The sequence below is a fragment of the Octopus sinensis genome, linkage group LG10, assembly GCF_006345805.1.
Source record: "Octopus sinensis linkage group LG10, ASM634580v1, whole genome shotgun sequence".
Lineage (NCBI taxonomy): Eukaryota > Metazoa > Mollusca > Cephalopoda > Octopoda > Octopodidae > Octopus > Octopus sinensis.
This window is the reverse complement of record NC_043006.1, coordinates 23,705,712-23,733,614: the sequence shown is the minus strand read 5'-3', so window position 1 is coordinate 23,733,614 and position 27,903 is coordinate 23,705,712. Positions and strand designations below refer to the sequence as shown.

Sequence of the window (27,903 nt, the reverse complement as noted above, 5' to 3'; positions counted from 1 at the left end):
GTGTGTGTATGTATATATATATATATATATAGGCGTATGAGTGGCTGTGTGGTAAATAGCTTGCTTACCAACTGCATGTCTCTGGACAAGTGTCTTTTACTATATCCTGTGACCATCCAAAGCCTTGTGAGTTGATTTGGTAGTTGGAAATTGAAAGAAGTCTATCGTATATATATATATATATCCCTCTCTCTCTTTTGGAGAGGCACAAGCACCTACACGCACATATACATACACGGCAGTAACTTCCGCCTGCTGAATTCAATCACAAAGCTTCGGTCAGCTCGGAGCTATAGCAGAAGACACCTGCCCAAAGTGCCACGCAGTGGGACTGAACCCGAAACCATATAGCTAGGAAGCAAGTTCCCTAACCACACAGCCATATGTATGTGTGTGTGTGTGTGTGTGTGTGTCTGTGTTTATGACCTTGTAACTTAGCAGTTCGGCAAAAGAAATCCTTAGAATAAGTACTAGGCTTACAAAGAATAAGTCCTGGGGCTGATTTGTCCGACTTAAGGCGGTGCTGCAGCATGACAACAGCCAAATAACTGAAACAAATAAAATAATAAAAATAACCCCCCCTTCCCAGACAATTCCCCTCCCCCATGACAACTATCCTCTAGGACAATTAACCCCCTTGATTAATTACCATCTCTCCAATATATTAAGTTTCAAATCATCATCTGTTGGTCCTCAGGGCTAATTGTCCTTGTGGGTGTTATTGTCCATGAGGAGGGTAAATGTCCTAGACCCCTTTGTAATCTTTTTTTTTTCTTTCTCACTCTCTAGTGTCAACTGGTTGCTGACCATGTGGTTCCACAGGAAAGTGGAGTTGTTCAATCGTCTCCATCGAAACAAGTGACCAAAAAGTAAGTTTCCAACTTTGTTAAAATATTTAGGGAGTTTATTCTTTATTTTCCTTGCTTTGTTCACCTGGGCATTCCACTGTCTTCTTCAACAATCTCCTTCAACCCTTCACTCTCCTTGCCCCACTCTCTTTCCCCCTCCCATTTTTCTTTCACCACTCCCTCTCACTCCTCTCTCTCCCCAATCTCCTGTCTCCTTTTCTCTCTTCTCCTCTCTCCTTTACTTCATACTCTCGCACTCACTCTCCTTTCACTTCTCCCCTCCCTGCATTCCCCTCCTCTCTCATTCTCCTTTCACCTCTCCCTGTCCTTTTCCTTCCTCATCTCTCCCTCTCCTTCATCTTCCTCTCCATTTCTGCTTGTCTCTCTCCCATTTCTCTCCTGTCTTTCTTTTTCTTAGTCTCTCCACACATATTTCTAATATCCTGTATTTTTTCTTCCAAAGGGAAATATATGAAGAGACCAATAAGCAGCTGTTACAACACCTGTCCAATTTAGTGCGGACTTACCTGGACATTGAAGACTCCATAAACAAGAAGCTGAGCCAGGTGTTGGCTGACAGTAAAAATGCGTCCGAGAGAGGGTCTCGCTCAAACCACCTGGGCATTCCACAGTCTACCTCAGACAATGATTCTAGTCTGTCAAAACGGCAGAAACGTCGCTACAAATCAGCTGAACGACTCGATCTTGGCAATTGGGTCCTGGAGAACCCTTCCAACGTGTCACACGAGCCCACTCGATGGATCCCATCCATCCGTTTACCACTAACCGTAAGTGCTATTTTGAATTTTGATTAATGGGATAATGTTGGTTTCAAATTTTGATCCAAGGCCAGCATTTTTGACGGAGGGATAAATCAATGACTTTGACCCCAGTGTGTTACTGGTACTTATTTCATCGATCACAAAAGGATGAAAGGCAAAGTCAACTCAGATGAATTTTTTAATTCAGCAGATAAAATATTACTAAGCATTTTGCTTGGTGTGTTAATGATTCTGCCTGCTTGCTGCCTTAATTAATGTGATAATATTAATTCTAAGATATGGTTGGTTTCATTTGAGTGGTAAGGCTTTAATCTGTCACTCAGATTAACATGACCACCTGGCCTGGATGGCTTTTGCTGAGCCTACTTTGGCATTCAGACTATGTACAAATTCTTTCCTTCTTTGGTTAGTCTTGGAGACCATGTAAAGCATAATGGTTGCTGTCTTTCCTCATTTTTCTGTAAGTATATTTCTCTGTGTGTGTGTGTGTGTGTGTGTGTGTGTGTGTGTGTGTGTGTGTGTGTATGTGTGTGTGTTTGTATATATATATATATATATATAATATATATATATATATATATATATATGGATACTGTCTGACACATGTAAGCATGGAAATGTGAACACTAAATGATGATTATGAATACTGGTTCCAGTAAGAAAAATCCCATCTTTAACTCTTAGTTGTTATCTTTGCTGAAGAACCAATCTTCGAGGAAACTCTGTTTACCATTTCAGAACACATTTCAAAGAAATATAAAGTTTCTAAAATGCTACGTAAGAGATTTTGATTCTTTGTTATTGTTTTCAATTTTTATATATTTATTTCGGCAATCTGGAAGAATCTGACCCAAGAGATGGAAGAACAGGTCAAAACCTCAAGCTAACTTGCTGACAAGATTGTTACTTACACAGCATTTACTTGTGTATAAGTCACACTTGCGTATAAGCCTTGATGCAAAATTTTTTCCCTTTGTAGTTTTAGCTTTGCTCCATGTCTAAGTTGCACCCTGGATTTTTTTCCCTCCCGCTTGAAATCAAATGTAAAATATTGTGACTTATACACGAGTAAATACAGTAATATCATTTAGAGTGACATCACTAAGCACTGATGGGTATGAACACAAACGTTTTATCTGTTCAAATATGCTTGAGGCATATTGAGATCTGTCAGAGAAACATTCGCTGTTTTTTGTCATGGAGAAATACTTTGCTGTAGACAAATTGGTGTAAATACACAGTCATTTCACACTCCTTCCTAAGCAGACTGTGAGATACATACATTTCAGAGTGATTATCTCCTCTTCAGCAACAGAGACTGGAGAGGTAGATGCTATGAACTGACATGAGTAGCCTCATCTAGTCATCCCATGATGATTGTTAATGAATGTTATTGTCATACAAGTGAGGTTGTTTATTTCTAGTCTTCTGTGGAAACAAGTGAGGCTTGAATGACAGGAATGGCATCCGACCATAGAAAATCAGACTCATGCATGCCTGGAAAAGGGGACATTAAAGATGATGATGATTGCATTATTGGAGGAAATGAAAGGAACATGGTACACTCTTTTGTCTGGTCTGGGAGCAAGACAGCCTGTTTTGGTGCCAGTGTATCAATGAACAAAGACATTGAGTAGAGAAGAGCCTTTAGTATTGCTGGAAAAATGACAACCTCTCTAATGCTGGTGTCATGATACTCCACACCCAGCTGTAGACTCCATGCTAAGCATGGAATGTATGAGTGAGATGTGGCTCTTAACCCACATTGGAGGACAATGACTGTAACATTTTCATGAATCAACAGGTGTGGCTATGTGGTAAGAAACTTGCTTCCCAACCACATGGTTCTGGGTTCAGCCCTACTGCATGGCGCCTTGGACAAGTGTCTTCTACCATAGCTTTGGGCTGACCAATGCCTTGCGAGTGGATTTGGTAGACAGAAACTGAAAGAAGCCTGTTGTATATATGTGTGTGTGAGTGTGTGTGTGTGTGCACGCGCGCGTGTCTTGTTGCTTGTGTGTCTGTGTTTGTTCCTCCACCATCACTTGACAACTGATGTTGGTGTGTTTACATCCCTGTAACTTAGCGGCTCAGCAAAAGAGATCGATAGAATAAGTTCTAGGCTTGCAAAGTATAAGTTCTGGAGTGGTCAGTTTGTTCGACTAAAGGTGATGCTCCAGCATGGCCACAGTTGAATAGCTGAAACAAGTAAAAGAAAATTAACATGGTGTTTAATTGTGACTTTGTCAGTCGGTGAGCTGAGGTTTTGGTGAGGTTATGTCTCCTGAGATGGATTCTTTCAGATGACAATTCCATCCATTTATGTTAAAAAGAATTCTTATTACCTATTCAATCTCTTGCATGTATCAGTGACATTGGTACTGGTTCTTGTAGTTCTGTGAGTGAGGTTGTGAACAAGTGCTCCTGGAGCAATTACAACACCACGTAGCACTTGACTTACCTTGCTCACACACTTTTATTTTTATTTTATTCTTCTCTTTATTGTTTTGTAATATTTGTTTTTAATATTCTTTCATTGGTTTATGATTATCTACATGATGGATTCATTTAAATAGTTTGTAAAAGGAAGCAGAAAAGACTGGCAGATTCTTGGGTCACATGATGTATGCCTGTATAATCATGTATAAGTGTGTGCATGCGCAAATATGTGTGAATGTGTGTATGTAAATATACATACATATATACATATATATGAATGCCTGCTTGCCTAGCCAGCAGTGTGGTACCATTCAAAGGCTAAATCAATGTGAAACACATTGTAACCAACGATGTATAACAACATCTAATAGTCTGGTCAATCTGAGCAATGACTTTTTCCTTCCCTTGCTTTTCCAAATGTCCTGATGAAGGGGTCATAGCCCCAAAATATAGAAATATAAAGTAAAAATACAACTTTGTTTTGCTTTCTTTTCTTTTTTGTAGTTTACTTTATATCTTCTCGCATTGTTCGAGCTTTCCTCAACAAATCTCTTTAAAGCCATATCGCGATGCTTCACCAAAACTACTCCATTTATATTTATATATATATGTGTGTGTGTGTGTGTGTGTGTATCATAGTGGTTCCCAACCTTTTATCTGTTCAGCACTTCTGGGATGTGTTTGAATAATTTTAATGCATTGTGTTCTTGAGCAAGACACTTCATTTCACGTTGCTCCAGTCCACTCAGCTGGCTAAAATGACTGATTCTGTGATGGGCCCGTGTCCTGTCCACAGGTAAATATATATATATATATGTATGTATATATGCTACAGAAACCAGGAAACCAGCCCGGTGGATCTATATGACTTAAGAAGGAGCTTTATCCCCCCTTTTTTTTATCCAACAGCTCCTACAAAAGTTACATCACATATAAAGATGAACAGGTTTTCTAATAACTAATTATTTGTTGTAAATAGAACAGGGACATAGTTTTAGGGGGTATAATTTCTTAGAATACTGAAATTATTGGTGTGTTTAACCCTTTAATGTTCAGATTATTCTGTCAAGCATAATGCTTCTCGATTCACATTGTTTTGAATTAATCAAGCATTATCGCGTATTCTTGAGATTTCAAGGATGTGAGTGTTTAATGTTGAATAACATTGTAGGGTAAGTGTGAGAGTCTGGATCTGATCAGTTTGGCCAGATATGGTCAGTTTAAATGCTAATGGCTTAATGCTATAGATTTATTTTTTAGAGTTAATTAATGCAGGGTTATTCAAAAAGAATTAAACAGTTTCATTACGCAATATTTTAAGAAGGAAAAGCAATAGAAAACTCCAGTTAAGTCACAAGTATTTACTCACAATTAACTTTTATTTCCTGTCTTACAAGCGTTCAGTGTGGCCACCACCTGCGGCACGGGCAACATCAATGTGATAAGAGAATTCCTCCCAGATGCTTATCAGCATATCACGATCCACTGAGTTGATCGCTGTTGTTATTCGATGGTTAAGGCCATCGAGGTTAGTGGGTAACAGTGTAACATAAACGCAATCTTTTACATATTCCCACAAGAGAAAATCACACACAGTGAGATCTGAGGATCTTGCAGGCCAAGTGCAAAGAGTGTCTGGGAGGAACTCTCTTATCGCATTGATGTTGCCCATGCTGCAGGTGTTGGCCTCATTGAACAGCTGTAAGACAGTGAATAAAAGTTGATTGTGAGTAAATACTTGGGATTTAGCTGGAGTTTTCTATTGCTTTTCCTTATTAGAATATTAAATAATGAAATCGGTTAATTCTTTTTGAATAACCTTATACTTTTATTCTGCAAAGTGATTTTCATAAGGAATATACTCTCTCCTTTTTTGTTGCATCCCTCAAATGCCATCTTGGGCCACCAGTTGGGATGCAGGAACCCCATGGTGGGAACTCCAAGTATGATAATAACTGCCTGCGCAGGGTTGTAGAGGAATGTCACCTGCTTTCTTTCTCCTTTTCTTGCATGCTTATGTATTGATGGTGGTGGTGGTGGTGGTGGTAGTAATGATATGAGCTTGGTCTGCTGCTGTTGTGATGTGTATGTGGCTGGTATGCCTTTATCATTACTTTTCTGGAAATGCAGGTATTGAACCTCTTATCCAGAATCCAAAAATCTGGCTATTTTTGAAACTGGCTAGCTTTGAGTTTTGCTGGCTGTAGTAGTTTGCCATGTGGTCATTTTGTTTTGGTTTCCGAGGCACATGTGTCACATGATGTCAGATAAAGCAGATCCTGTTTTAGAAATGTATTAATTTGTATCTGTTATACAATTTTATTCTTTACTTTCTGTTGTTTATTTTATATTTTCGGTCTATATTTAGCCTGTGTCCAGAAATAAAAAAAAATCCAGGAATCTGAACCACTTCTGATCCCAAGGTTGCCAGATAAGAGGTTCAGTATCTTTATTAAGTTACTGAAACATTTTGTCCCTTGAACTCATTAAGAGAAGGTGTGATATTTGTCACCAATATCAAGTTTCCCCATTTACCTTTCCACATTAGAGAACAATAATGTTATTGTTTAACTTTATATCAGATCTTATTCCAGCTATGACCATCCTTACTTTTTATTTGTATATCTGACATATCATTTAATGTATCCTTGTTTAAGAAGATGGAGTGTAATTTTATAGAGATTTGGCTGTTATTTCTAGCAGATCTGGCTACCATTAGGAAATCTTCAATTGACTCAGTATATAATGTATGCTGTGCATAAGAAGCACCGGTGCTGGTCCCACTTAAGAAGCATTCAATACTCTCTGTAAAGTGGGCGGTGTTTGGAAGGGTATCCAGCAGTAGAAACCATGCTAAAACAGACAGTGGAACCCTGGTGCAGCTCTCCAGCCTTGCCAGCTTCTATCAAACTGTCCAACTTATGCCCATGTGGAAACTTGGCATTAAATGATGATGGTGTGGATGTTTTATAAGTGCTTCTGGTAAAGTGTGTGTGTGTGTGCGTGCGTGTGTGTTCCTTGACTCGTATTTTTAGAGTAGAAAACTCAGCCTTATTCACATGTCTTGAACCCAAGTGTTTTCGCTTCTTCCTTTAGGCTCACCGTTTGAAGAAAACAGAAAAGATGATTTGCACACTGCCAATACAGGATCAAGCAACGCAGATGAAGGTTTGGTACTCTCCCAGCAGTTTGGCAGTAATATCTTCTCTGGGCCTGGTCTGGACAGCGATAGTGAAGAATTGATTAGTGGTAAGTTGTATGTTTGTTTTATATACAGGCTGGTGCAAAAGTAGGCATACAGTTAGGAAAAAAGAATTTGAAGGTGCTAATGATTTTAATGAATTAAGTATTATAACATTGATGGGATACTTACTGTATACCTACTTTTGCACCCCTTGTGTATTAGGTTGGGAAGAAGTCCCATTGCATGGCACCTTGGGCAGTCCTGGTTTGGGTGCTAACCATTGCTGTTTTTGTTGGGTGTGGTTATAGAAAACTGACTTTTCATCACTTGTGTAGACAGGAAAGGTTCAGTAGCAAGCCTCCTCTTCCATAATAAGCAGAGGGCCTAAAAGGTTGACTCCAGATGGGCTGTGTAAGTGGTTGGGTTATTAAAGACCCCTTCTGTTCATTGTAGTTGGGACCACCTTCATCTATTGAGTGGTGGAGGGGATGTAACTGAGTGCTGTTTTGATATATGGTGGCTGCATGCGCAAGGGACGACCCAACCCCCTGCGGGATGGAAATTAAAGTGATGTGTGTTGATAGTGGAAGTTACCCATAGCAGAGGAAGATTAAGAAAAATACGGATGGCAAAGTCTTTTAGGGGTGGTCGAATATATGGACATTTTGGACGCACAAATGAACTGTGGCAGGATTCTAGGGACATGGCCATGTGATTGACCCTTTAGCATTCAGATTATTGTGTCAAGCGTAATGCTTACTTATTCACATTGCTTTGAATTATTCATGTATTTGCTCATAATTTCAAGATTTCAATACTGTGATTATGGTCGATGCCTGACTGGCTCCTGTGCTGGTGACACCATGTAAAAAGCACCATCCGAATGTGGTCAGTGCCAGTGTGTCTCCCCTCCACTGACTAGCTCCTGTACTGGTGGTGTGTAAAAAGCGACATTCGAGCTTGGTCAATGTTAGTGCTGCCTGACTGGCACCCATGCTGGTAGCACATAAAGAGCACCTTTTGAGCGTGACTAGTACCCGTGCTACCTGGCAGGCACCTGTGCCAGTGGCTCATAAAATGCACCATCTGAATATGGTTGATGCCAGTGCCACCAGACTGGCTCCTGTGCCAGTGGTACATAAAAAGGACTCACTACACTTTCGGAGTGGTTGGCGTTAGGAAGGGCATCCAGCTGTAGAAACCTTGCTGGATCAGATTGGAGCCTGGTGTAGCCTTCTGGCTTGCCAGTCCTCAGTCAAATTGTCCAATCCATGCCAGCATGGAAAGCGGGCGTTAAACAATGATGATGATGATAGTTTATTTTCAGAGTGACATTGTAGGCTAGGTGTGAGTAGCTGGACCTGGCCAGTTTGAACATGAAACTGGTGGAATATTTGGTTCCAGGTATGGCTAGTTTAGAGGCAAAGGGACTAAGGTGCTAATGACAACTTTTCGGTTGCTAAGCGATCTTCTTAATCATGTGGCCATACCTCTTCCAGGTTCAGTTCCACTGTGTGGCACCTTAGGCAAATGCCTTTTACTGTAGCCCCAGGCCAGCCCATGCCTTGTCAACAAATCTGCTTGATGGAAACTTTGTGGAAGTCTGTTGTGTGTGTGTGTGTGTGTGTGTGTGTGTGTGTGTGTGTGTGTGTGTGTGTGTGTGTGTAGATTAGTTATAGGATTCTACAGAACAAGGGTGGAGAAACTTCTTAGTGTGGTGGGCAAAAATTTTCAAAGAAAAAGGACTGTGGGTGGGTCAGAAGTTCTAATTCTTATATCTGTGTAAATCTTGCATATATCTATGTATAATTTGATACACTTTAATAAAAATAAGTTTAAGACATAAACTTAACACATAACATCTTCATTAATGCCGCCACTGAATTTAGGACGTTTATATTACCTATGAGATATTCTATGTTTTTCAGCTATAGTGTAGCTGGGTCTCAAAGGGGGTGGTACAAACCTAGCAATATGTGTTTTATAGTGAAAACAAAATCTCCATTCAAATGGCAATTACCAGATGATTTCTGTTCGAGTCTAACTGCTTTAAGTTGTAATGGAAACGCGACCTATGGCGCAAATAGGCATACAAGTATTGTATAAATTTTATAATTGAAAAATTTACTATATTTTGTACATACGAAGTTACCAGCCTGCGGGTGCAATACAAAATAAAATTGCACCTGCAGGTAGGGGTTTCCCAATCCCTGCTATGGAACCTAGCCATGTCAACATGTAGAATGCCAGAAATGGCTAGGTACAATAACATAGGGTTCACAGTGAGGTAAAACAACCATGTAGGTATTGAGTGTTCGTAGGATACTGTAGATATGTTAGCACCATCAGATCTTTTGGTTTACACGCATGCACACGAGTGTGGATCTCCTTCCCACCGCTTCACAACTGGTGTTGGTTTGTTTATGTTCCATTTAATTAGTGGTTTGGTGGAAGGGATTGATAGAATAGGTATTCATCATCATCATCATCATCGTTTAGCGTCCGCTTTCCATGCTAGCATGGGTTGGACGGTTCAACTGGGGTCTGGGAAGCCAGAAGGCTGCACCAGGCCCAGTCTGATCTGGCAATGTTTCTATGGCTGGATGCCCTTCCTAACGCCAACCACTCCATCAGTGTATTAGGCTTAAAAAATATGTACTGCAGTTAGTGTATTTGACTAAACCCTTCCAATCAATGCCCCAACATGGCCGCAGTCCAGTAACTGAAGCAAGAAAAAAATATTAAAGTTACACTGGATTTGCAAGTTGACCTGTCTGAGCCAACAATAATGATATAGGCTTCAAAGTGGTGGTGGTCGTTATGAACTAAGCTGACCAATGCTAAATCAATAACCACCACTACCAACACGACTAGTACTGGTATCATCATCATAGCAATCATTTGTTACCATGACAACCACCTCCAAAATTGTTATATGGGGTAAAAGTGAACAAAGGCGGTTTATAGTTTCACAGAGCAGAGTCCATCCTGAGAGTAACACTGTTTTGGAAACACAAAGGTCGAAGATGTTTAATGTTACTGTGTACATGCACGCCTCTGTGTGTGTGTGTGTGTGTGTGCCTGCTTGTTTGTGAGTATTTGTATGTGTGTGTGAATGTGTTTTTGTAGTTTTCTATTTTGTAATGTGTGTGTGTGTGGGGGGGTGGGTGAGAGAGAGAGAGAGAAGTTCTTACATGCGTACCTCCACACCCACCCACACACACACACACACACACACACATATATATGTATATGCACGCCCACCCCTCCATACACATGTACCTTCATACCCACACCCACACATCCCAGTACCATTTAGACTTACAAAGATGGCACTGAACACATCAGCTGAATTAGTCTCTTTCCTCCTCAATCCAAACTTCAAGGATATTTTCTTCTCGGAGATCCAGAGATTCCCTGTGAAATGTTCAGGTGGGACAACTTTAAGTTTGTATTTATGTGTTGTTTTCTTTGTTTCCTTGTTTTCTTTTGTTGTTGTTCAGTTGTATATTTAAGAGATGATGAATTATTTACATTATTTACATTTGACAGATATTTGTCCTAATCTTGTTTGTTGTTTACATGTTTCGGCTGATATACCCTCCAGCTTTAATCAGGTGTCTTGGGGAAATTTCGAACCTGGGTTCTCATTCCTAAGCTAATTTTCAATGTTATTATTCCAAGTTCAATTCCAGGCAGTGACCTGAATAATAATAATAATAATAATAATAATAATAACAATAATAATATTAATAATAATATTAATAATAATATTAATAATAATTGCAGTGAAAATTGCCTTAGGAATGAGAACCCAGGTTTGTTGTTGTTGTTTAATATTTAAAGATTATCAATTAGCATCGTTGCTCCTTCCCATACACACAATTGTGCCCCTCCTATTCCACCCACTCCCTTATGGCTCCCTCACCCCACTCATTCCTACCCACCTTGTAACTTTTAGGGTTCACCGCCAACACCTAATTATCACTTTTATTGCTTTTCTGCTCCGGCTTGGTCGTTTCCATCCTCTCTTCTAAAAGCACGAGTAGTCATATAGTCGTAGGACAGGTGTGGATGTGTGGTAAGATGTTTGACTCCCAACCACGTGGTTCTGGGTTCCGTTCTACAGCATGGCCCCTTGGGCACGTGTATTCCACTATAGCCTTGGGCTGACCATAGCCTTGTGAGTGGATTTGGTTGACCAAAGAAGCCCATCATGTATCTGTGTGTCTTTGTGTCTGTGTTTGTACCCCACCACTTGACAACCAGTGTTGGTTTGTTTACGTCCCCGTAAGTTCAGCCAAAGAGGCTGATAAAATAAGTTCTAGGCTTTAAAAAAATATGTAATGGGGTTGATTCATTTGATGGAAAATCCCATAGGGCGGTGCTCCAGCGTGGTCGCAGTCTAATGCCTGAAATGAGTAAAAGATAAAGTATGTAGCTCCTGTTCTGCCCTGACCCTTTCTTTCAAAACTTTCCCCTAGCATAAAGTTTCCCTCCCCACTCAGGGTTTGTAGCCTTGCTACCTGTGTTGGTGACACAAAATAAGTACCCAGTCCACTCTGTTAAGTGGTTGGTATTAGGGCGGCGAGCTGGCAGAAACGTTAGCACGCCGGGCGAAATGCTTAGCGGTATTTCGTCTGCGTTACGTTGTGAGTTCAAATTCCGCCGAGGTCGACTTTGCCTTTCATCCTTTCGGGGTCGATAAATTAAGTACCAGTTACGCACTGGGGTCGATGTAATCAACTTAATACCTATGTTTGTCCTTGTTTGTCCCCTTGTGGGTAATAAAGAAATAGGTATTAGGGAGGTCACCCAGGGGTAGAAACCCTGCCAAAGCAGACACTGGAGTATGGATGCAGCCTGTGGGCTGCTAGGATCCTGTCAAACTATGCAACCCATTCCAGCATGAAACATGGATGGTAAATGACAATGACGATGGTGATGATGGTGGTGATGATGATGGTGATGATGATGATGATGATGGTGATGATGATGATGATGCAGTTGCAGTAGCTGCAGCAGTGACATTGTTTTCAGATTTGTTTCCACAATGAATCCTATTGACTTCTGTCTTTGAGGCTTCCTTAGTTTGGTGTTGGGGAGAGAGAGAGATGTAAGACTAGTGGCTTTCTTTTTGTGTTTCTGTCAGAATATCGAGGAATGTGGAGAGGAAAATAAAGGGACTTGCATGCATGAGGCGCCGGCTGTCTCTACCAAACTTCCTTGTTAGTATTGGTGGAGAGGGGGAGGTGGTGAGCTGGCGGAATTGTTAACATACTGGACGAAATACTCAGTGGCATTTTGAGTTCAAATTCCACGATGGTTGACTTTGCCTTTCATCATCATCATCATCATCATCATCATCATTTAACGTCTGTTGTCCATGCTGGCATGGGTTGGATGGTTTGATCAGGCTGGCATGCTGGAAGGCTGCATCAGACTCCAGTCTAATTTGGTATGGTTTCCGTGGCTGGATGCCCTTCCTCTTTGAGAGTGTAATGGGTGCTTCCACATGACACTGGCATGGGTGCCATTTGCACGACACCGGGGTGCCTTTATGTGTCACCGGCATGGGTGCCAATTTGCGTGACACCGCTATCTGCCACGACTGTGATTTTGCTCGGCTTGATGGGTTTTCTTCCCTAGCGTGATTTAATGCCATAGGTTTTGGTCATTGCTTCTGTGAGGCCCAACACTTGCCACTTTTCCTCCACAAGCCCAATGCTTGAAAGGAACTCAGCCATTTTACCTCCGTGAGACCCAATGCTTGAAAGGAACCCATCCACTTTACCTCCATGAGGCCCAATGCTCATAAGGAACTCAGCCACTTTGCCTCTGTGAGGCCCAACACTTAAAAGGAACTCAGCCACTTTACCTCTATGACTCAGTGAAATAAGAACCACTGAAGCACTGCCATCCACTTGCCCCCTCCCCTCAAATTTCAAGCCTTGTGCCTATAAAAGAAATAATTAGTAAGGTGGTAAGCTCGTTAAACCCTTAGAGCATTGGAAAAAGTGCTTAGTGGTAGTTCTTCTAACTCTTTACATTTGGCGTTCAAATTCTGCCAGGGCTGACTTAGCTTTCATCCTTTTGGGATTGATAAAACAAGTATGAGTTGATCACTAGGGGTGATATAATCGACCAGATCCTTCTTCCAAAATTTCAGGCCTTGTGCCTATAGTCATCTTCATCATACATCCGCTTTCCATGCTGGCATGGGTTGGATAGTTTGACTGGGGACTGGCAAGCCAGGAGGCTGCACCAGGCTTTCAATCTGATCTGGCAATGTTTCTACAGCTGGATGCCCTTCCTAACGCCAACCACTCTGAGAGTGTAGTGGGTGATCTTTGTAGCAGAGGGCTCTTTGCATCCTGAGTTCAAATACCATTGAGGTCCACTTGGTATTCTTGATATTCGAAATACTGTATATGTTTACCAATGTATGTTTGGGATAATTTCAGCTGTTTTTATCTGACATTCCTCTGCCGTAGCCTCATTCGAAGACAATGGTTATGAAAACATCCAGTTCGAATATTTCTACTTTTTTGTACTTCTTTCTTCTTGTAGTAAAAATGGAAAACATATTTTATGTATCTTCACCTGTATAAAGGTCATTTTAATGTTTTAAAATATGATGAAATGTGGGGTGAGCAGAGGGCAAAGGTCATATATTACAGAACACATTTAGCAATATCTGTATGTATTTATGATCACCTTGTCTCCAAGGCTACTACTGCTGCTGCTGCTGCTGCTGCTGCTACTATTGCTGCTACTAATACTACTATTGCTGCTGCTACTGCAAGCTGGCAAGGTTGTTATTGCACTGGGCTACATGCTTAGCAGCATTTTTTCCGACTACACACCCTGAGTTCAAATGTAGCCCGAAGTCAAATTTGCTTTTCTACCTTTTGGGGTCGATGAAATAAGTACCAGTTGAAGATTGGGACTGATGTAATCGACTTCCCCTACTTCCCCCGAAATTGCTGGCCTTGTGCCAAAATTTGAAATCTTTATTATTCTTCTTCTTATTATTATTGAGTGAGAGAGCAGCATATGCCACCAAAGTGACACTGGGGTAAAAATATACGAAGCCCAGTATACCCATCATGACTACCCATCTGATAAGGGTACACCAGATATATGCATCACAACCACATGTGTGTGACAAGGTGATCTCATATCAAGATAAACAGCACATGGCCCAGTTGGAATTTTCATCAGTTGAGTAGCCCATTTCACTCAAGAGGTCCTTGAACAAGGATTGTTTAAGGATGTTGAACAAGATACCCATGTTTCCAAAGGTGAATTATTCAAACTCCAAAGAATTCCTCTCAACACATGGCTATGATGCTCTCCCACTACTTCTGCTTATGATCAGAGATGCACATATTGTCAGCCACTCAGGGACATGCTCAATTGGTTACGGTCAGATAACTGATAATCAAATCTGTGGTATTGAGCAGAATATTTGCTCTAGCCCATCTTTTTAATACCATGACAAAACGATGTACATGATAACACTTCCAATCAGTTAAGATCAGAAGCCATGGGGAGCCACTGCTTGGTACTGCATCAGGGCATTTATTTTTATTATTATTTGAAGGACATATGGTCTAGTGGTTAGGGTATTGCACTCACGATCATGAGATCGCGGTTTCAGTTCCTGGACCAGGTGGTGTGTTGTGTTCTTGAGCAAGAAGCTTCATCTCACATTGTTCTCTGAGCATTGTGATGCCTGATATCTGGTACATTCATCTGTTGAGGCAGCGTCGATTTGATGGAAGGACTGAGCTAATGTGCTGCACATACTTTTGGACATTATGAACAAATCGTCTGTGCAGGTCGTTGGCCAGAAGCTGAATGCTCATACATCATGTTCAGTGGGAGAGCCCATCATCATCATCATCATCATCTGTGTTGGTATGGTCATGTGATATGTATGGACGAGGACAGCTGTGTGAAGAAGTGTCGGTGGAGGGAACCTGTGGAAGAGGTAGACCCAGGAAGACATGGGATGTGGTGGTGAAGCATGATCTTTGAATGTTGGGCCTCAAGGAGGCAATGACAAGTGACTGAGACCTTTGGAGATATGCCGTGCTTGAGAAGAGAAATCAAGTGAAGTGAAATCATAGTCATAGCTGATGTCCGTGTCGCATAACTGGCACATAAAAAGCACCCTTCAAACGTTGGACGATATGCTGTTCTTGTGAAGACCTTTTGAGCTGAGTGAAATCATAGTTGTGGCCAATGCCAGTGCCATCTGACTGGCACCTGTGCTGGTGGTATATAAAAATCACCATTCGAGTGTTGGGCCTCATGGAAGCAGTGACAGGTGACCAAGACCCTTGGTGATATGCTGTGCTTGTGTAGACCTGTCAAGCCAAATGAGACCGTGGTCGTGGTTGATGCCGGTGTCAGGTCAATGGCACCCATGCCAGTGGCATCTAAATAAACACCCACTACACTCTCAGAGTGATTGGTGTTAGGAAGGGCATCCAGCTGTAGGAAGTTTCCCAAGTCAGATTGGAATCTGGTGCAGCTTACCAGTTTTCAGTCAAACCATCCAACCCATATGAGCATGGAAAGCAGATCTTAAGTGGTGGTGATGATGATGATGATGATGATGATGATGATAAACTACAAGTTCAATTAAGTCAAAAAGACAACGTATGTATATGTAGATGCATGTGTGTGTGTTTGTGTGTAAATGGTGCAAATGGGTGGTGGTGGCTAAATTCTCAGAAACTTAATCTTTAGACTGGTACTTATTTTATTGATCACCTTTGCTGAACCACTAAGTTACGAGGACATAAACACACCAACATTGGTTGTGAAGCAGTGGTGGAAGTCAAACAAAGACCATGAATACACACACACGATGGGCTTCACACAGTTTCTGTCTATTAAATTCTCTCTAAAGGGCATGTGTGTGTGTGTGTGTCCTTTGTTTGACCCCCCCACCACCACTTTACATCCAGTGTTGGTTTGTTTTCATCCTCTGTCACAAGAGACTGATAGAATAAGTGGCCGAGTTAAAAGAAATTGAAGAAAGAAAATCACTGAAGTCCATTTGTTTGACTAAAACGCTTCCGGGCGGTGCCCCAGCATGGCCACAGTCCAGTGACTGAAACAAAAGATTAAAGATCAATCAGGGGTCAAGTTAATTAATGTGTCATAGTTGTGTCATAACGACTCCCTTTCCTGTCATACACAAATCCAAAGACTGAGACCCCCCACCCCTCCACCCGATGAAACTGCAGCATCAGCAGCAACATCAGCAGCTCACCAGCACCCTCACCCTCACCCCACCTTCCCACACTGTTCCGGCTAGGGGGAAGGAGAGGTTTATTGATGGGGGAAGTGTTTCCTTATTCGCCCACCCCTCACTCCTCATTCCCTCCTGTTCCCTACGGCTCCCTTCCTTTCTCCACACTTTCGCTCTCTCCTCTTCCTTTCTTTCACTACCCCTCACTCCCTCCTCCATCTCCCCCTCTCCCCTTTTTCCTCTCTTTATTGTCCTCTTCCTTTCTACAGTGATTGCCAATAACTTTGAAAGAAAAAAAAGGAACAGATTTGGCATAACACTTCCTGGCATCAATAAATGGTGGTGGGGGGTGGAGGTGGTGGGAGGTGAGGTGGTGGGGGAGGGGGAAGGGGAGGTGTTGGAGGCTTTCATGGTGGTGGTGATCTTGTCTAGTGGTTGGGTGGGGAGCGTTTCAGGTGGGAAGGTCCTGTTTGGAATGAAGATGTTAGTGGTGTTTGAATCTGGGGTAGTAGCTATGCTAGTAGTAGTAGTAGCAGTAGTAGTAGTTAGTCAAATGAATCAACCTCACTGCTTTTTTTATTGTTTTTAAAAAAAAGCCTGCTACTTATTCTGTTGAACTGTTTTGTCGAACTGCTAAGTTAAGGGGACATAAACACACCAACACCAGTTGTCATGTGGTGGTCACACACAAATACACACACACGTGATGGGCTTCTTTCGGTTTCCATCTCCAAATGCACTCCCAAGACTTGAGTCTGTAACGGAAGGCACATGCCCAAAGTCTCACGCAGTGGGATTGAACCCAGAACCATGTGGTTGGGAAGCAAGCGCCTTACTATACAGCCACTGCTGCACCTATATAGTTCTATATAATTTTCACAAGCGCCCCAATGGATTATTGTTGTTGAATGGGTTGTTGTTGTTATTGTATAACCCCAGGTCTGCTCTGATTGAGCCGATCCATGATCACTGGCATTTCAGCTATGGTCATTCCATTCTTGTACGATTACGTAATCCACACTGTTCTCTATTTAAGCCAGCAACACAAGATATAGAAAAGATTTGGCTGCTATTTCTAGGATATTGGACGACCATGTATAAGCTCTCTCATTGACACAGGGATGGTGGTGGTGGTGGTGGTGTTATATACAAGACCATATGTTTCTTGTTTAATTTATTGATTTTTAGTGTTTTTTTCATTGAGATGTGTCACTTGATTATGACAATGACACTGCTCCCCGCACTTGCCCTCCTGTCATCTTTTTTTTTCTATTTCTGGAGACTCCCCCCCCATATCCTATCACTTCCTCTCCCTCTCTCCTCCTACTCATCATCATCATCATCATCATCTGTTCATTGTGTGTGTGTGTGTGTGAGAGAGAGACAGAGGGAAAGTGAATGAGTCTTTCCCTCACCCAGCTTCATATCCTTTTATAAAGTGGGTGTATAAATCTTGCTATTACAGTCTGTGTGTGTGTGGTGTGTGTGTGTATACAAAATATATGATTTCAAAATGAAAACACAGGAGGGGCAAGTTTTAGTAAATGTGTCTGGGTGCATGTATATTTATATTATATATATATGTATATACACATACATACACACACACACACCTATACACAGTGGGTGTGTGATTGAAACTGCATCCCTTCCTTAGGAAAGGGATGCCTGCTGAATTCTTAATGATTACATCTGTGTGTGTGCCTGTGTCCTCTTGCTGCTCCCCATCATTCTAGGCTGCTGCATCACTCAGTTTCTCTTCCTCTTCGCCCTTTGTGTTTGTTGTATTGTTGTGTATCTCTGTCAAGACTTTCTCTTAATTCATATTGTATCTTCCCTTCTTTCTCTCCCTGTCTCTCTCTCTCTCTCTCTCTCTCTCTTGATTCGACTCTGTAACTCTCTTCAGTACTAATTCTCTACTCTGTCTCTATGACTGCCACACCCTCTTGACTATGCTGACTTTATGAACTCTCTCTCTCTCTCAGTCTGTCTCTGTCTTTCTCTCTCTCTCTCTCTCAGCCTGTCCCTGTCCCTCTACCAGGCTGTCCCTTCCACTTCTGCTACTACTACCACTACTACTTCTACTACTACTATTCCTCCTTCTACAACACAATCTCTGCTCATGCTGGGTTCCTGAGGATAATATCTTTGTTAATGGTAACATTTCTTTTACATTTTTGATGACATTTTCTTCTTTCTATCCACTATTGTTGTTGTTGTAGTTGTTATTTACAGCCCTGGGTTAGACTTACTCCAGCAGACTTGTGATCAAAGCCATTCCAACACCTGGCCATCCTGTCCTTTATAAGTGTCTATAAAACAACATTATCTGATTCCAATGTGTCTCTACCTTTTGTTGTAAAAGCCGGCCGGGTGTGTAATTTGGGAGAGATTTGGCTGCTATTTCTTGCAGCTTGGGCAATCAAGTAGAACAATCTTCTAATGATGGTGATGGTGTCTCAGTGCTGTTATTGTTGTTGTGGTGGTGGTCATGGCCTTGGTGATGCTGATATCAGCAGCCCCTGTCTTCTGTATGTTAAGATCCTTAAAAAGATAAGGTTTGTTTGGGTTTTTAAGGTTGCAGTGTCCTTAATATGTGAGTCCCCTTAAAAAATAAAAAGGGATTGGAAGTAGTGTATTAGGGTCCAGTGTCTTTCAGGGAGCAGATAGAAGTTTGTTTACATTGATCAGTTACGCATGTGTGTGTTGTGTTTATTTGGATTCTTTGTTGCTTAACCCCAGGTCAGAACTGATGGGGACACATTTGACCATCCTGTCATGTTTCTTTCCCTACTCCAATCTTACAGTGTCTGATGTGTCCTTCTTTACTTTTGGTTTTAAGATGGTAGGATGTGTTTTGAGGCTGGATTGGCTGCTATTTCTACTGGGTTGATTGACTGCATAGAAGCTCCCTTGTTGGACTAGGGCCATTTCAGCCTTGACTACAGAATCTATTCCCATTAAAAAAAAAAATTTTTAAGGATCACATCAACTAATGTATTTAAGGGAGATTTGACTGCTATTTCTAGCAGAGATGTGTGTGTTGTGTTGTGTCTGTTTACATTTACAACTGTGTGTGTTTGTAGACATGCATGTAACTGTTATTGTTTAACCCCAGGCCAACTCACTTCCAGTACATCTACATCCAAAGACATTCTAACCATGACCACCTCACCTTTCAGATACTCTTTATCTCAAATTATGCAATGTTCTTCCTTTCATTTGCTTTAAAGCAGTTGGGTGTGATTTGAGAGAGACTTAGTTGATATTTTTAGTGAATCAATAACTATGTAACGATGTATATATACATACATGTCAGCAAGTGTATTTGCGTATGTATGTATGTATATATATATGATAATTTTATAAACAACCCTGAAAGGCTTTGCAAGTTATGGAGAGAACGCTACTATGGAAGGCTCATAGTATAATAGGAGAATAAATATTATTATGATATGATATAGTTATTATATATAATACTGTATTTGATGGACCATAAGATGCATGAGTGTATAGGATGTACCTTAGCCTAGGCTATATTTTTGTAAGATAAATTACCACTAAAATAATGTATTAATTCCTCCACTTACCTGTATAACTTTATTGTTACCGGTAATTATAAGCAATTTATTGCATCCACATTCGATGTAAACATACCATAGGCAATTGTTCACCAATAGATGGCAGCACATGTTTTGTAAACATACATACCGTTTTGAGCCTACATTGAGTGCATTGGACGCAGGGGGATTTTTAAAGCCATTTTGGGGTAAAAAAAGGTGTGTCTTCTAGGCCCTCAAATATGTTATGTGTGTGTGTGTGTGTTTATATATATATATATATATATATATATATATATATATATATATGTACTTACATACAAGAGACCAAAGTGTCCGTACATCGCCATACGTATATAAAAAGGAATACAATATAGTAGAAGACACTTGCCCAAGGTGTCACACAGAGGGACTGAACCTGTAACCATGTTGTTGGGAAGCAAGCTTCTTACTACACAGCCATGCCTGCATATATATATATATATATATATATATGGCTGTGATTTTAAGAAGCTTGCTTCCCACCAGTGTGGTCTTAGGTTCTGGCCCATTATGAGCAAGTGTCCTCTACTATGGCCCCAGGGTGACTAGTGCTTGGTGAGGGAATTTCATAAGCAGAAATTATCTGGAAGCTGGTGCTGGTTGTTTGACATCCTCAAAACTTAGCAAAAGAGACCAATAGATTAAGTTCAAGTCCTCAACTCCCCAACAAGGTCAACTTTGCATGGCATTCTTCTGGGCTTGGCAAAGTGCCAGACAAAATCCTGAAGTGGGTGGGTGGGGTTGATATAATGGATGATGCCTAACCCCTTCCATTCCTAATATTGTCAACAAAGACTGAGTTTTGGAGTTTGTACTCAAAATTCTGGGAAGTAGAATTTGTTACCCCACCCCTCCTGGGGTGGGTTATTATTTTTTTTTTTACTGTAGTTGAATCTTGTAGTATAAGGTGTATATGGGGGAGGGAGGTGGGTGGATGAAAACAAATGTCACCCCCACTTTTGCAAAGATTCACATTCTTTTGCTTCTGCTGTCAACCATGATTTTCATTATCTCTTCCCCCCTCACCTCGTTTAACAACATTATCTTCATCATCATCATCATCATCTCATGCTACACACCACCATCTGCTCATCCCATATCATACCTTACCCTCAATGTTCCCACTGCCATCACCATCACCATATTTCGTAATATCCTCCCACCCATCATCATCATCATCATCATCATCATCTTTCCTGTGTCATGCCATCACTTGATCCTCTTCTTGTTCCATACATTCTTCCCTCTTCACCACCACCAACACCACTTTCCCACCTCTACTCCTTCACCACCCCTGCACTTCCTCTGCCCCTCCACCACTACTTCCATCTCCATCATCCCCATCATCATCACCCCCTTCGCCATCTTCTCGATCCAGTGAAGAATAAGGGTTAATATCAGATTCAAGGGATGCTCTTTATTCCCTGGGGAAATGTCCCCTCTTGAAGAATATTACTTTTCTTTTCCTCACCCACTAATTCCATCATTATCATCATCATCATCATCGGTTGATTATGTATCTCTCTCAGCACCCACCCTCGTTTATGTTGCCTTCCCTTCCTCCCTTCCTGTCTAGTCGGTTAACCATGGAATTCCAGGATTTTCCATGCATATTTGTGTGTGTGTGCGAGAGAGAGGGAGAAATAGTTTGAACGTCTTACAAATTCCTTTCCTTGCTGCTTGGGTCATCGTCAGTTTTCTTTCACATTCCTATTGCAATTACACTTTATGCACATGCATTATGCGACACACACCACACACACACACAGGTATGAACACTCCTATAATCTTACCAATAGGAACAAAACTTACTTGCCTGTTTCACACACAACTACATGCATAGCCTCACGTACACACACACACACACACACTCTCTCTCATACATATATAAACACATACTATATATATGTGTGTATGTATATATATATGTGTATATATATATGTATATATATATGTGTGTGTGTATATATATATATATATGCAGGCATGTCTGTGTGGTAAGAGGCTTGTTTCCCAACCACATGGTTCTGGGTTCAGTCCCACTGCATGGCACCTTAGGCAAGTGTGTTCTACTATAGCTTTGAGCTGACCAAAGCCTTGTGAGTGGATTTTGTAGACGGAAACTGAAAGAAGCCTGTACATGTACGTAAATATTTATGTTTGTGTGTGTGTTTGTGTCCCCCCCCCCATCGCTTGACAACCGATGTTAGTGTGTTTATGTCCCTGTAACTTAGTGGTTCAGCAGAAGAGGCCAATAGAATAAACCCCAGGCTTACAAAGAATGTCCAAGGGTTGATTCCTTCGACTAAAAGGTGCTGCTCCAGCATGGCCTCACTCAACCGAAACAAGTGAAAGAATAAAAGAATATCTGTAGAAACCATGTCAAAACAGACAGTAGAACTTGGTGTGGCGCCTGACCTGGCCAGATCCCGTCAAACTATCCAACCCATGCCAGCATGGAAAATGGATGTTAAATGATGATGATACACATGCACACACACAGACATCTATATTTATATATATTCATACATACATGGTGTTCATACATTATCTTTACAACTACCACAGTTTGTTTAGATGTGTCGTGTCCAGCCAAAGAGGCCCACATGGAAATGTTCTGATGTCTCTAATAAAATTTCATTTCTTTGCCTATCTTTTCCAATAGATTTCGCTAAATCATCCTTGTTTCTGAATTTTTCAAATTGTAAAGATAATTTACGGACACCTTGTATGTATTTGCATACATACTTTATGTACATACATGTACACAACACAGACTCACACAAACAAAACCATATCCGTGTTGATTATTATTAATGTGTTTAATAACAAAGCTTATTTGTTGGGGAAAATGATTTTATGAGATCCTATTTGAGAGGAAACTGGTTTTATTTACAAATCCTACTTGAGAGAGAGAGAAAGAGGGGGAGCCTCTATGTGGTTGCTGTGCTTGCTAGAAATAACATCTAACTTAGCTGACTCTTAAATTAACCCTAACCCTACCTGACTCTTGAAATAGGAAACATAGGATGGGTGACAGCTGGACAGCATTCGGTCATTGGTCTGCTGCACTGTCCTAGAGTTAAACATTATCAGCAAATACACTTTGGGAAACTATTGAGATGAGGATTAATATATGGTGTGTGTGTGTGTGTGTTTGTCTTAATCCCGTTTCTTCACATATATCGTTTTTGTTGTCATCAGCATCCACGTGTGTATGTATATTCTTTAATTCTTTTATTTGTTTCAGTCATTTGACTGTGGCCATACTGGAGCACCACCTTTAGTTGAGCAAATCGACCCCATGACTTATTCTTTGTAAGCCTAGTACTTATTCTATCGGTCTCTTTTGCCGAACCGATAAGTTACAGGGACATAAGCACACAAATATCGGTTGTCAAGTGATGGTGTGGGGGACAAATACAGACACACAAACATGTACATATATATATATATAATATATATATATTTAAAAAAAGGAGATGTCGAACACGAGTGGTGATATATAAAAAAGGAAATGAAGAAAATGCTGACAAATAATTGAAGTAATTTAAGTAATTTAATTAGGTGAAAGTTCTTTTTACCGGTTGCGCATTTGTTATGCTTATCAAATATATATTTTTTATATATATATATATATATATATATATGTATGTATATATATGCTTGTATGCAGGAGTTGCTGCTTGGTAAGAAGCTTACTTCCCAACCAAATGGTCCTGGGTTCAGTCCTACTGCATGGCATCTTGGGCAAGTGTCTTCTGCTATAGTTTCAGGCCGTCCAAAACCTTGTGAGTGGATTTTGTAGAAGGAAACTGAAAGAAGCATGTCATATATATATATAATATATATTATATATATATATATATATATATATATGCTTGTATGCAGGAGTTGCTGCTTGGTAAGAAGCTTACTTCCCAACCAAATGGTCCTGGGTTCAGTCCTACTGCATGGCATCTTGGGCAAGTGTCTTCTGCTATAGTTTCAGGCCGTCCAAAACCTTGTGAGTGGATTTTGTAGAAGGAAACTGAAAGAAGCATGTCATATATATATATATATATATATATATATATAGTGTGTGTATGTATGTATGTATTTGTGTGTCTGTGTTTGTCCCTCCACCATCACTTGACAACTGATGTTGGTGTGTTTAGGTCCCCGTAACATTAGCACTTCAGCAAAAGAGGCCGATAAAATAAGTACTAGGCTTACAAAGAATAAGTCATGGGGTCGATTTGTTCGATTAAAGGTGGTGCTCCAGTATGGCCACAATCAAATGATTGAAACAAATAAAAGAATATATATATATATATATATAGTTGAAAAAAGATTAGAGATCTATACAAATCAAATTTTTTATATATAAAAGATGGAGGTGGAAATAGTACATTTCAATTTAAGAGGGAGTTTAATAAAAATGATTTTAAAAAAATTATTATATAAAGGAAATATCACTGGTTTTGATGAATGTCATTGTATCAAATATCAGTAAAAATTTATTAAAATTTGAAGTAAAAACAGTTTATCTTCTGTCTAGGGGTCAAGAACATGTCTTTTGCTGACATTTGATAAGATAAGATTCATTGAAACCAGTACTATTTTTCTTTATATAAAAATTTCTTAAAATCATTTTTATTAAATCCCCTCTTAAATTGAAATGTCTTAGACTTACTTCTGTGCTATTTCTGCCTCCATCTTTTATATATATATATATATATTAATCCCTCAACTATCGCGGGTGTTACGTTTGCAAAAACCTCCCACGATAAGTGAAAATCCGCAAAGTAGAAACAGTACTGTACTGTATATATTTAAAATTATTTTTATAATTTGTATATATTTATTTTCACAATTTATGTTCCTAACACTAGCTGAATGATAACTAAGTTATTTTACTAAATTCTTTGTTATATTTAAATTAATTGAAAGAAACTCAGAGCATCTCAACAGAAATACAGTAATGAAATGGTTAATGTCTGTTTTGTGTAAAGCAACAAAAAGTAAACAAGAATTATAAGTAACCTGATAAGTTCTTTGTTGTGTTATTGATCAGAAGTCGAAAGTACTGCGTTGTGAGGTTGGCAAGTACTGTGTTGTGATGTTTACAGCAGTGTCCTGTTGTAGTGTTGCTGGTGGTCTGGTGTCATGTTGATTTTTGGCAATATTGTTTTGTGATTTAGGTGAGTGCTGGTAAATTTGTGTTTTGATATTGATGGATATTGGCAGTATTGTGTGGATATAATGGTATCTCTGTTTCTGTAAAGAATTTTGTGTCTATGGCATTGAAATTATTATGTTGATGTGATGGTTGACAGCTTCATAGGGTAAGATTCAGTCCCTTGTATCATGGTGTTGATTGTCAGTGATGTTAACATTTACACGTATTATTTTAATTGTTTCATTTGAAGTTTGTCGAAAGCTTTATGCTAAAACATTTAAAACCTTTGTGACCCTTTGCTCTTCTTGTCCCACAGATACAAGCAACCGTATTCAGACCTCTATCATGCGTCTTCTGGAGATGATGGAGGAGACAACTCAACAGTTGTTGGACTCCAAGAGCGTCCAACAAGAACTGATGGATACGTTAAACATGAGAGATAGTGAGGCCCAGGACAGGAGCCAGCGTCTACAAGACTTGACAGAGCAACTGAAACAAGAGATAAATGCCAGGGAGCAACTTGCATTAGAGCTGCACAAATCTCAAGGTACAGTGAAGCTTTGTATTCTTTTTTATGAATTTGACTGTGGCCATGCTGGAGCACCACCTTTTGCCAAGCAAATCGACCCCCAGGACCCATTCTTTGTAAACCTAGTACTTATTTTATCGGTCTCTTTTGCTAAACCGATAAGTTACAGGAACATAAACACACCAGCATCGGTTGTCAAGCGGTATTGGGGGACAAACAGACACACAAACATATACATGTGTGTGTGTGTGTGTGTATATATATAATATATATATATATATATATATATATCTGACAGGCTTCTTTCAGTTTCCGTCTACCAAATCCACTCACAAGGCTTTGGTCGGCCTGAATCTATACTAGAAGACACTTGCCCAAGGTTCCATGCAGTGGGACTGAACCCAGGACTATGTGGTTGGTAAGCAAGCTACTTACCACACAGCCACTGTCAGGATTGTTAGCACGCTGGGTGAAATACTTAGCGGTATTTCGTCTGTCTTTATATTCTGAGTTCAAATTCCGCTAAGGGGCTTTGCCTTTCATCCTTTTGGGGTTGACAAATTGAGTACCAGTGAAACACTGGGGTCGATGTAATTGACTAGCCCTCTCCCGCAAAATGGCTGCCCCTGTGGCGAAATTTGAAACCATTATTATCATTATTATCATCATTATTATTATTATTATTATTATCATCATTATTATTATTATTATTACTACTATTATTATTGAAGGTAACCAACTGGCAGAATCATTAGCCTGCTGGACGAAATGCTTAGTTGCATTTTGCCCATTGCTATGTTCTGAGTTCAAATTCCACCAAGGTCAACTTTGCCTTTCATCCTTTTGGGGTTGATAAATTAAGTACCAGTGAAACACTGGAGTCAATGAAATCGACTAGTCCCCTCCCCCTAAATTTCAGGCCTTGTGCCTATAATAGTAAGGATTATTATTATTATTATTATTATTATTATTATTAAAAGAGTGATGATGTGTCAGAATTGGTAGGGTGTGGGACAAAATTCCCTGTGGTATTTATTTTCATCTTTTTACATTCTAAGTTCAAATCCCAGCAAAGTCTGTTTTGTTTTTCATTCTTCTAGGGCCAAGTTAATATTGGAGTAGATAATGTTTTAGGGTGCTGTTGTTGTTACCGTTGTTTTGTTCTGGGAGTATGGCAGATATCTGGATGTTTGTCTGGACTCAGTGTGAGATATTGAGTGAAGGACCCTCTACATAATTAATGAATCCGATAGAAATAACAGCCAAACCTTTCTTCAACTTCATAAAAACTGGATGAGTGTATCATCATCATCATCCTCGTTTTAATGTCCACTTTCTCATGCTTGCATGGGTCAGACAGAATTGGTTGAGGAAGATTTCCTTTGGTCAGCTGCCTTTCCCATCACCAATCCTCATCTTGTTTCCAGGCTGGGGAATATTCACCACATGGCCAGACATGTTTTCACAAAAGATTGAAAATTAAGGACATTTACAACAATTGCATAAAGTCAGAAGAGAAACATATATACACTCATACACACTTATATATCTACACAGGCACACACACTATTGGGGTTCCACAAAGTTTCTATCTGCCAAATCCACTCACAAGGCTATGGTTGGCCTAGGGCTATAATAGAAGCCACTTTCCCAGAGTGACACACACCTTGTGTATTAGCAGATTTTATAATATCCTAGTATCACCTACCAGATTAGGGTGGGGTGTTGCAGTAGTAGTAGTATGGTGGGTCAAAGTTTACCAAAGCTTATTGTGTTAATCTAGAATTTTGTGCTTTCTTGGGAGTTTTTGGCTCATCATTAAAATGTATCTTTGCCATGACTTTTCTCTAAGTATTTCCATGATCATTGCTGTGATGAACTTTCTGGTCTTGTACCCCGCATCAAGTCCTTTAAATATGAGACTCACTTCTCTCAGACACATGGTTTCTCTGTTGACCTTCCTTTTATTCTTCTTGTTCCTTCCCTCGAACAGTTGCCCTCTGCAACTCCCTACAATCGCCTTGTTTTTCTCTGGTTGTGATAACCAGTCCTTTAAGCTTTCTGTCAATCAACATCTCTTGAATCTGTAG

At 40.2% G+C, this 27,903-nt stretch overlaps 1 protein-coding gene across 10 annotated transcripts in view; it reads left to right on the top strand.

Annotated features, from left to right (window-relative positions):
- LOC118760840 (golgin subfamily B member 1-like) overlaps window positions 1–25,739 on the top strand; it is a 276,733-nt gene extending 250,994 nt beyond the window's left edge. For 9 of the 10 annotated variants that reach the window (XM_036506355.1, XM_036506353.1, XM_036506349.1 and 6 more), the window contains 5 exons: window positions 790–869; window positions 1,312–1,636; window positions 2,369–2,407; window positions 7,166–7,318; window positions 25,601–25,739. In XM_036506355.1, coding sequence (XP_036362248.1) covers window positions 790–869; window positions 1,312–1,636; window positions 2,369–2,407; window positions 7,166–7,312 — 591 coding nt within the window. In that variant the 3' untranslated portion in view covers window positions 7,313–7,318; window positions 25,601–25,739. The remainder of the gene's footprint in view (window positions 1–789; window positions 870–1,311; window positions 1,637–2,368; window positions 2,408–7,165; window positions 7,319–25,600) is intronic. The other variant, XM_036506352.1, reaches the window with a different exon arrangement.
- The last annotated feature ends 2,164 nt before the right edge of the window (window positions 25,740–27,903 follow it).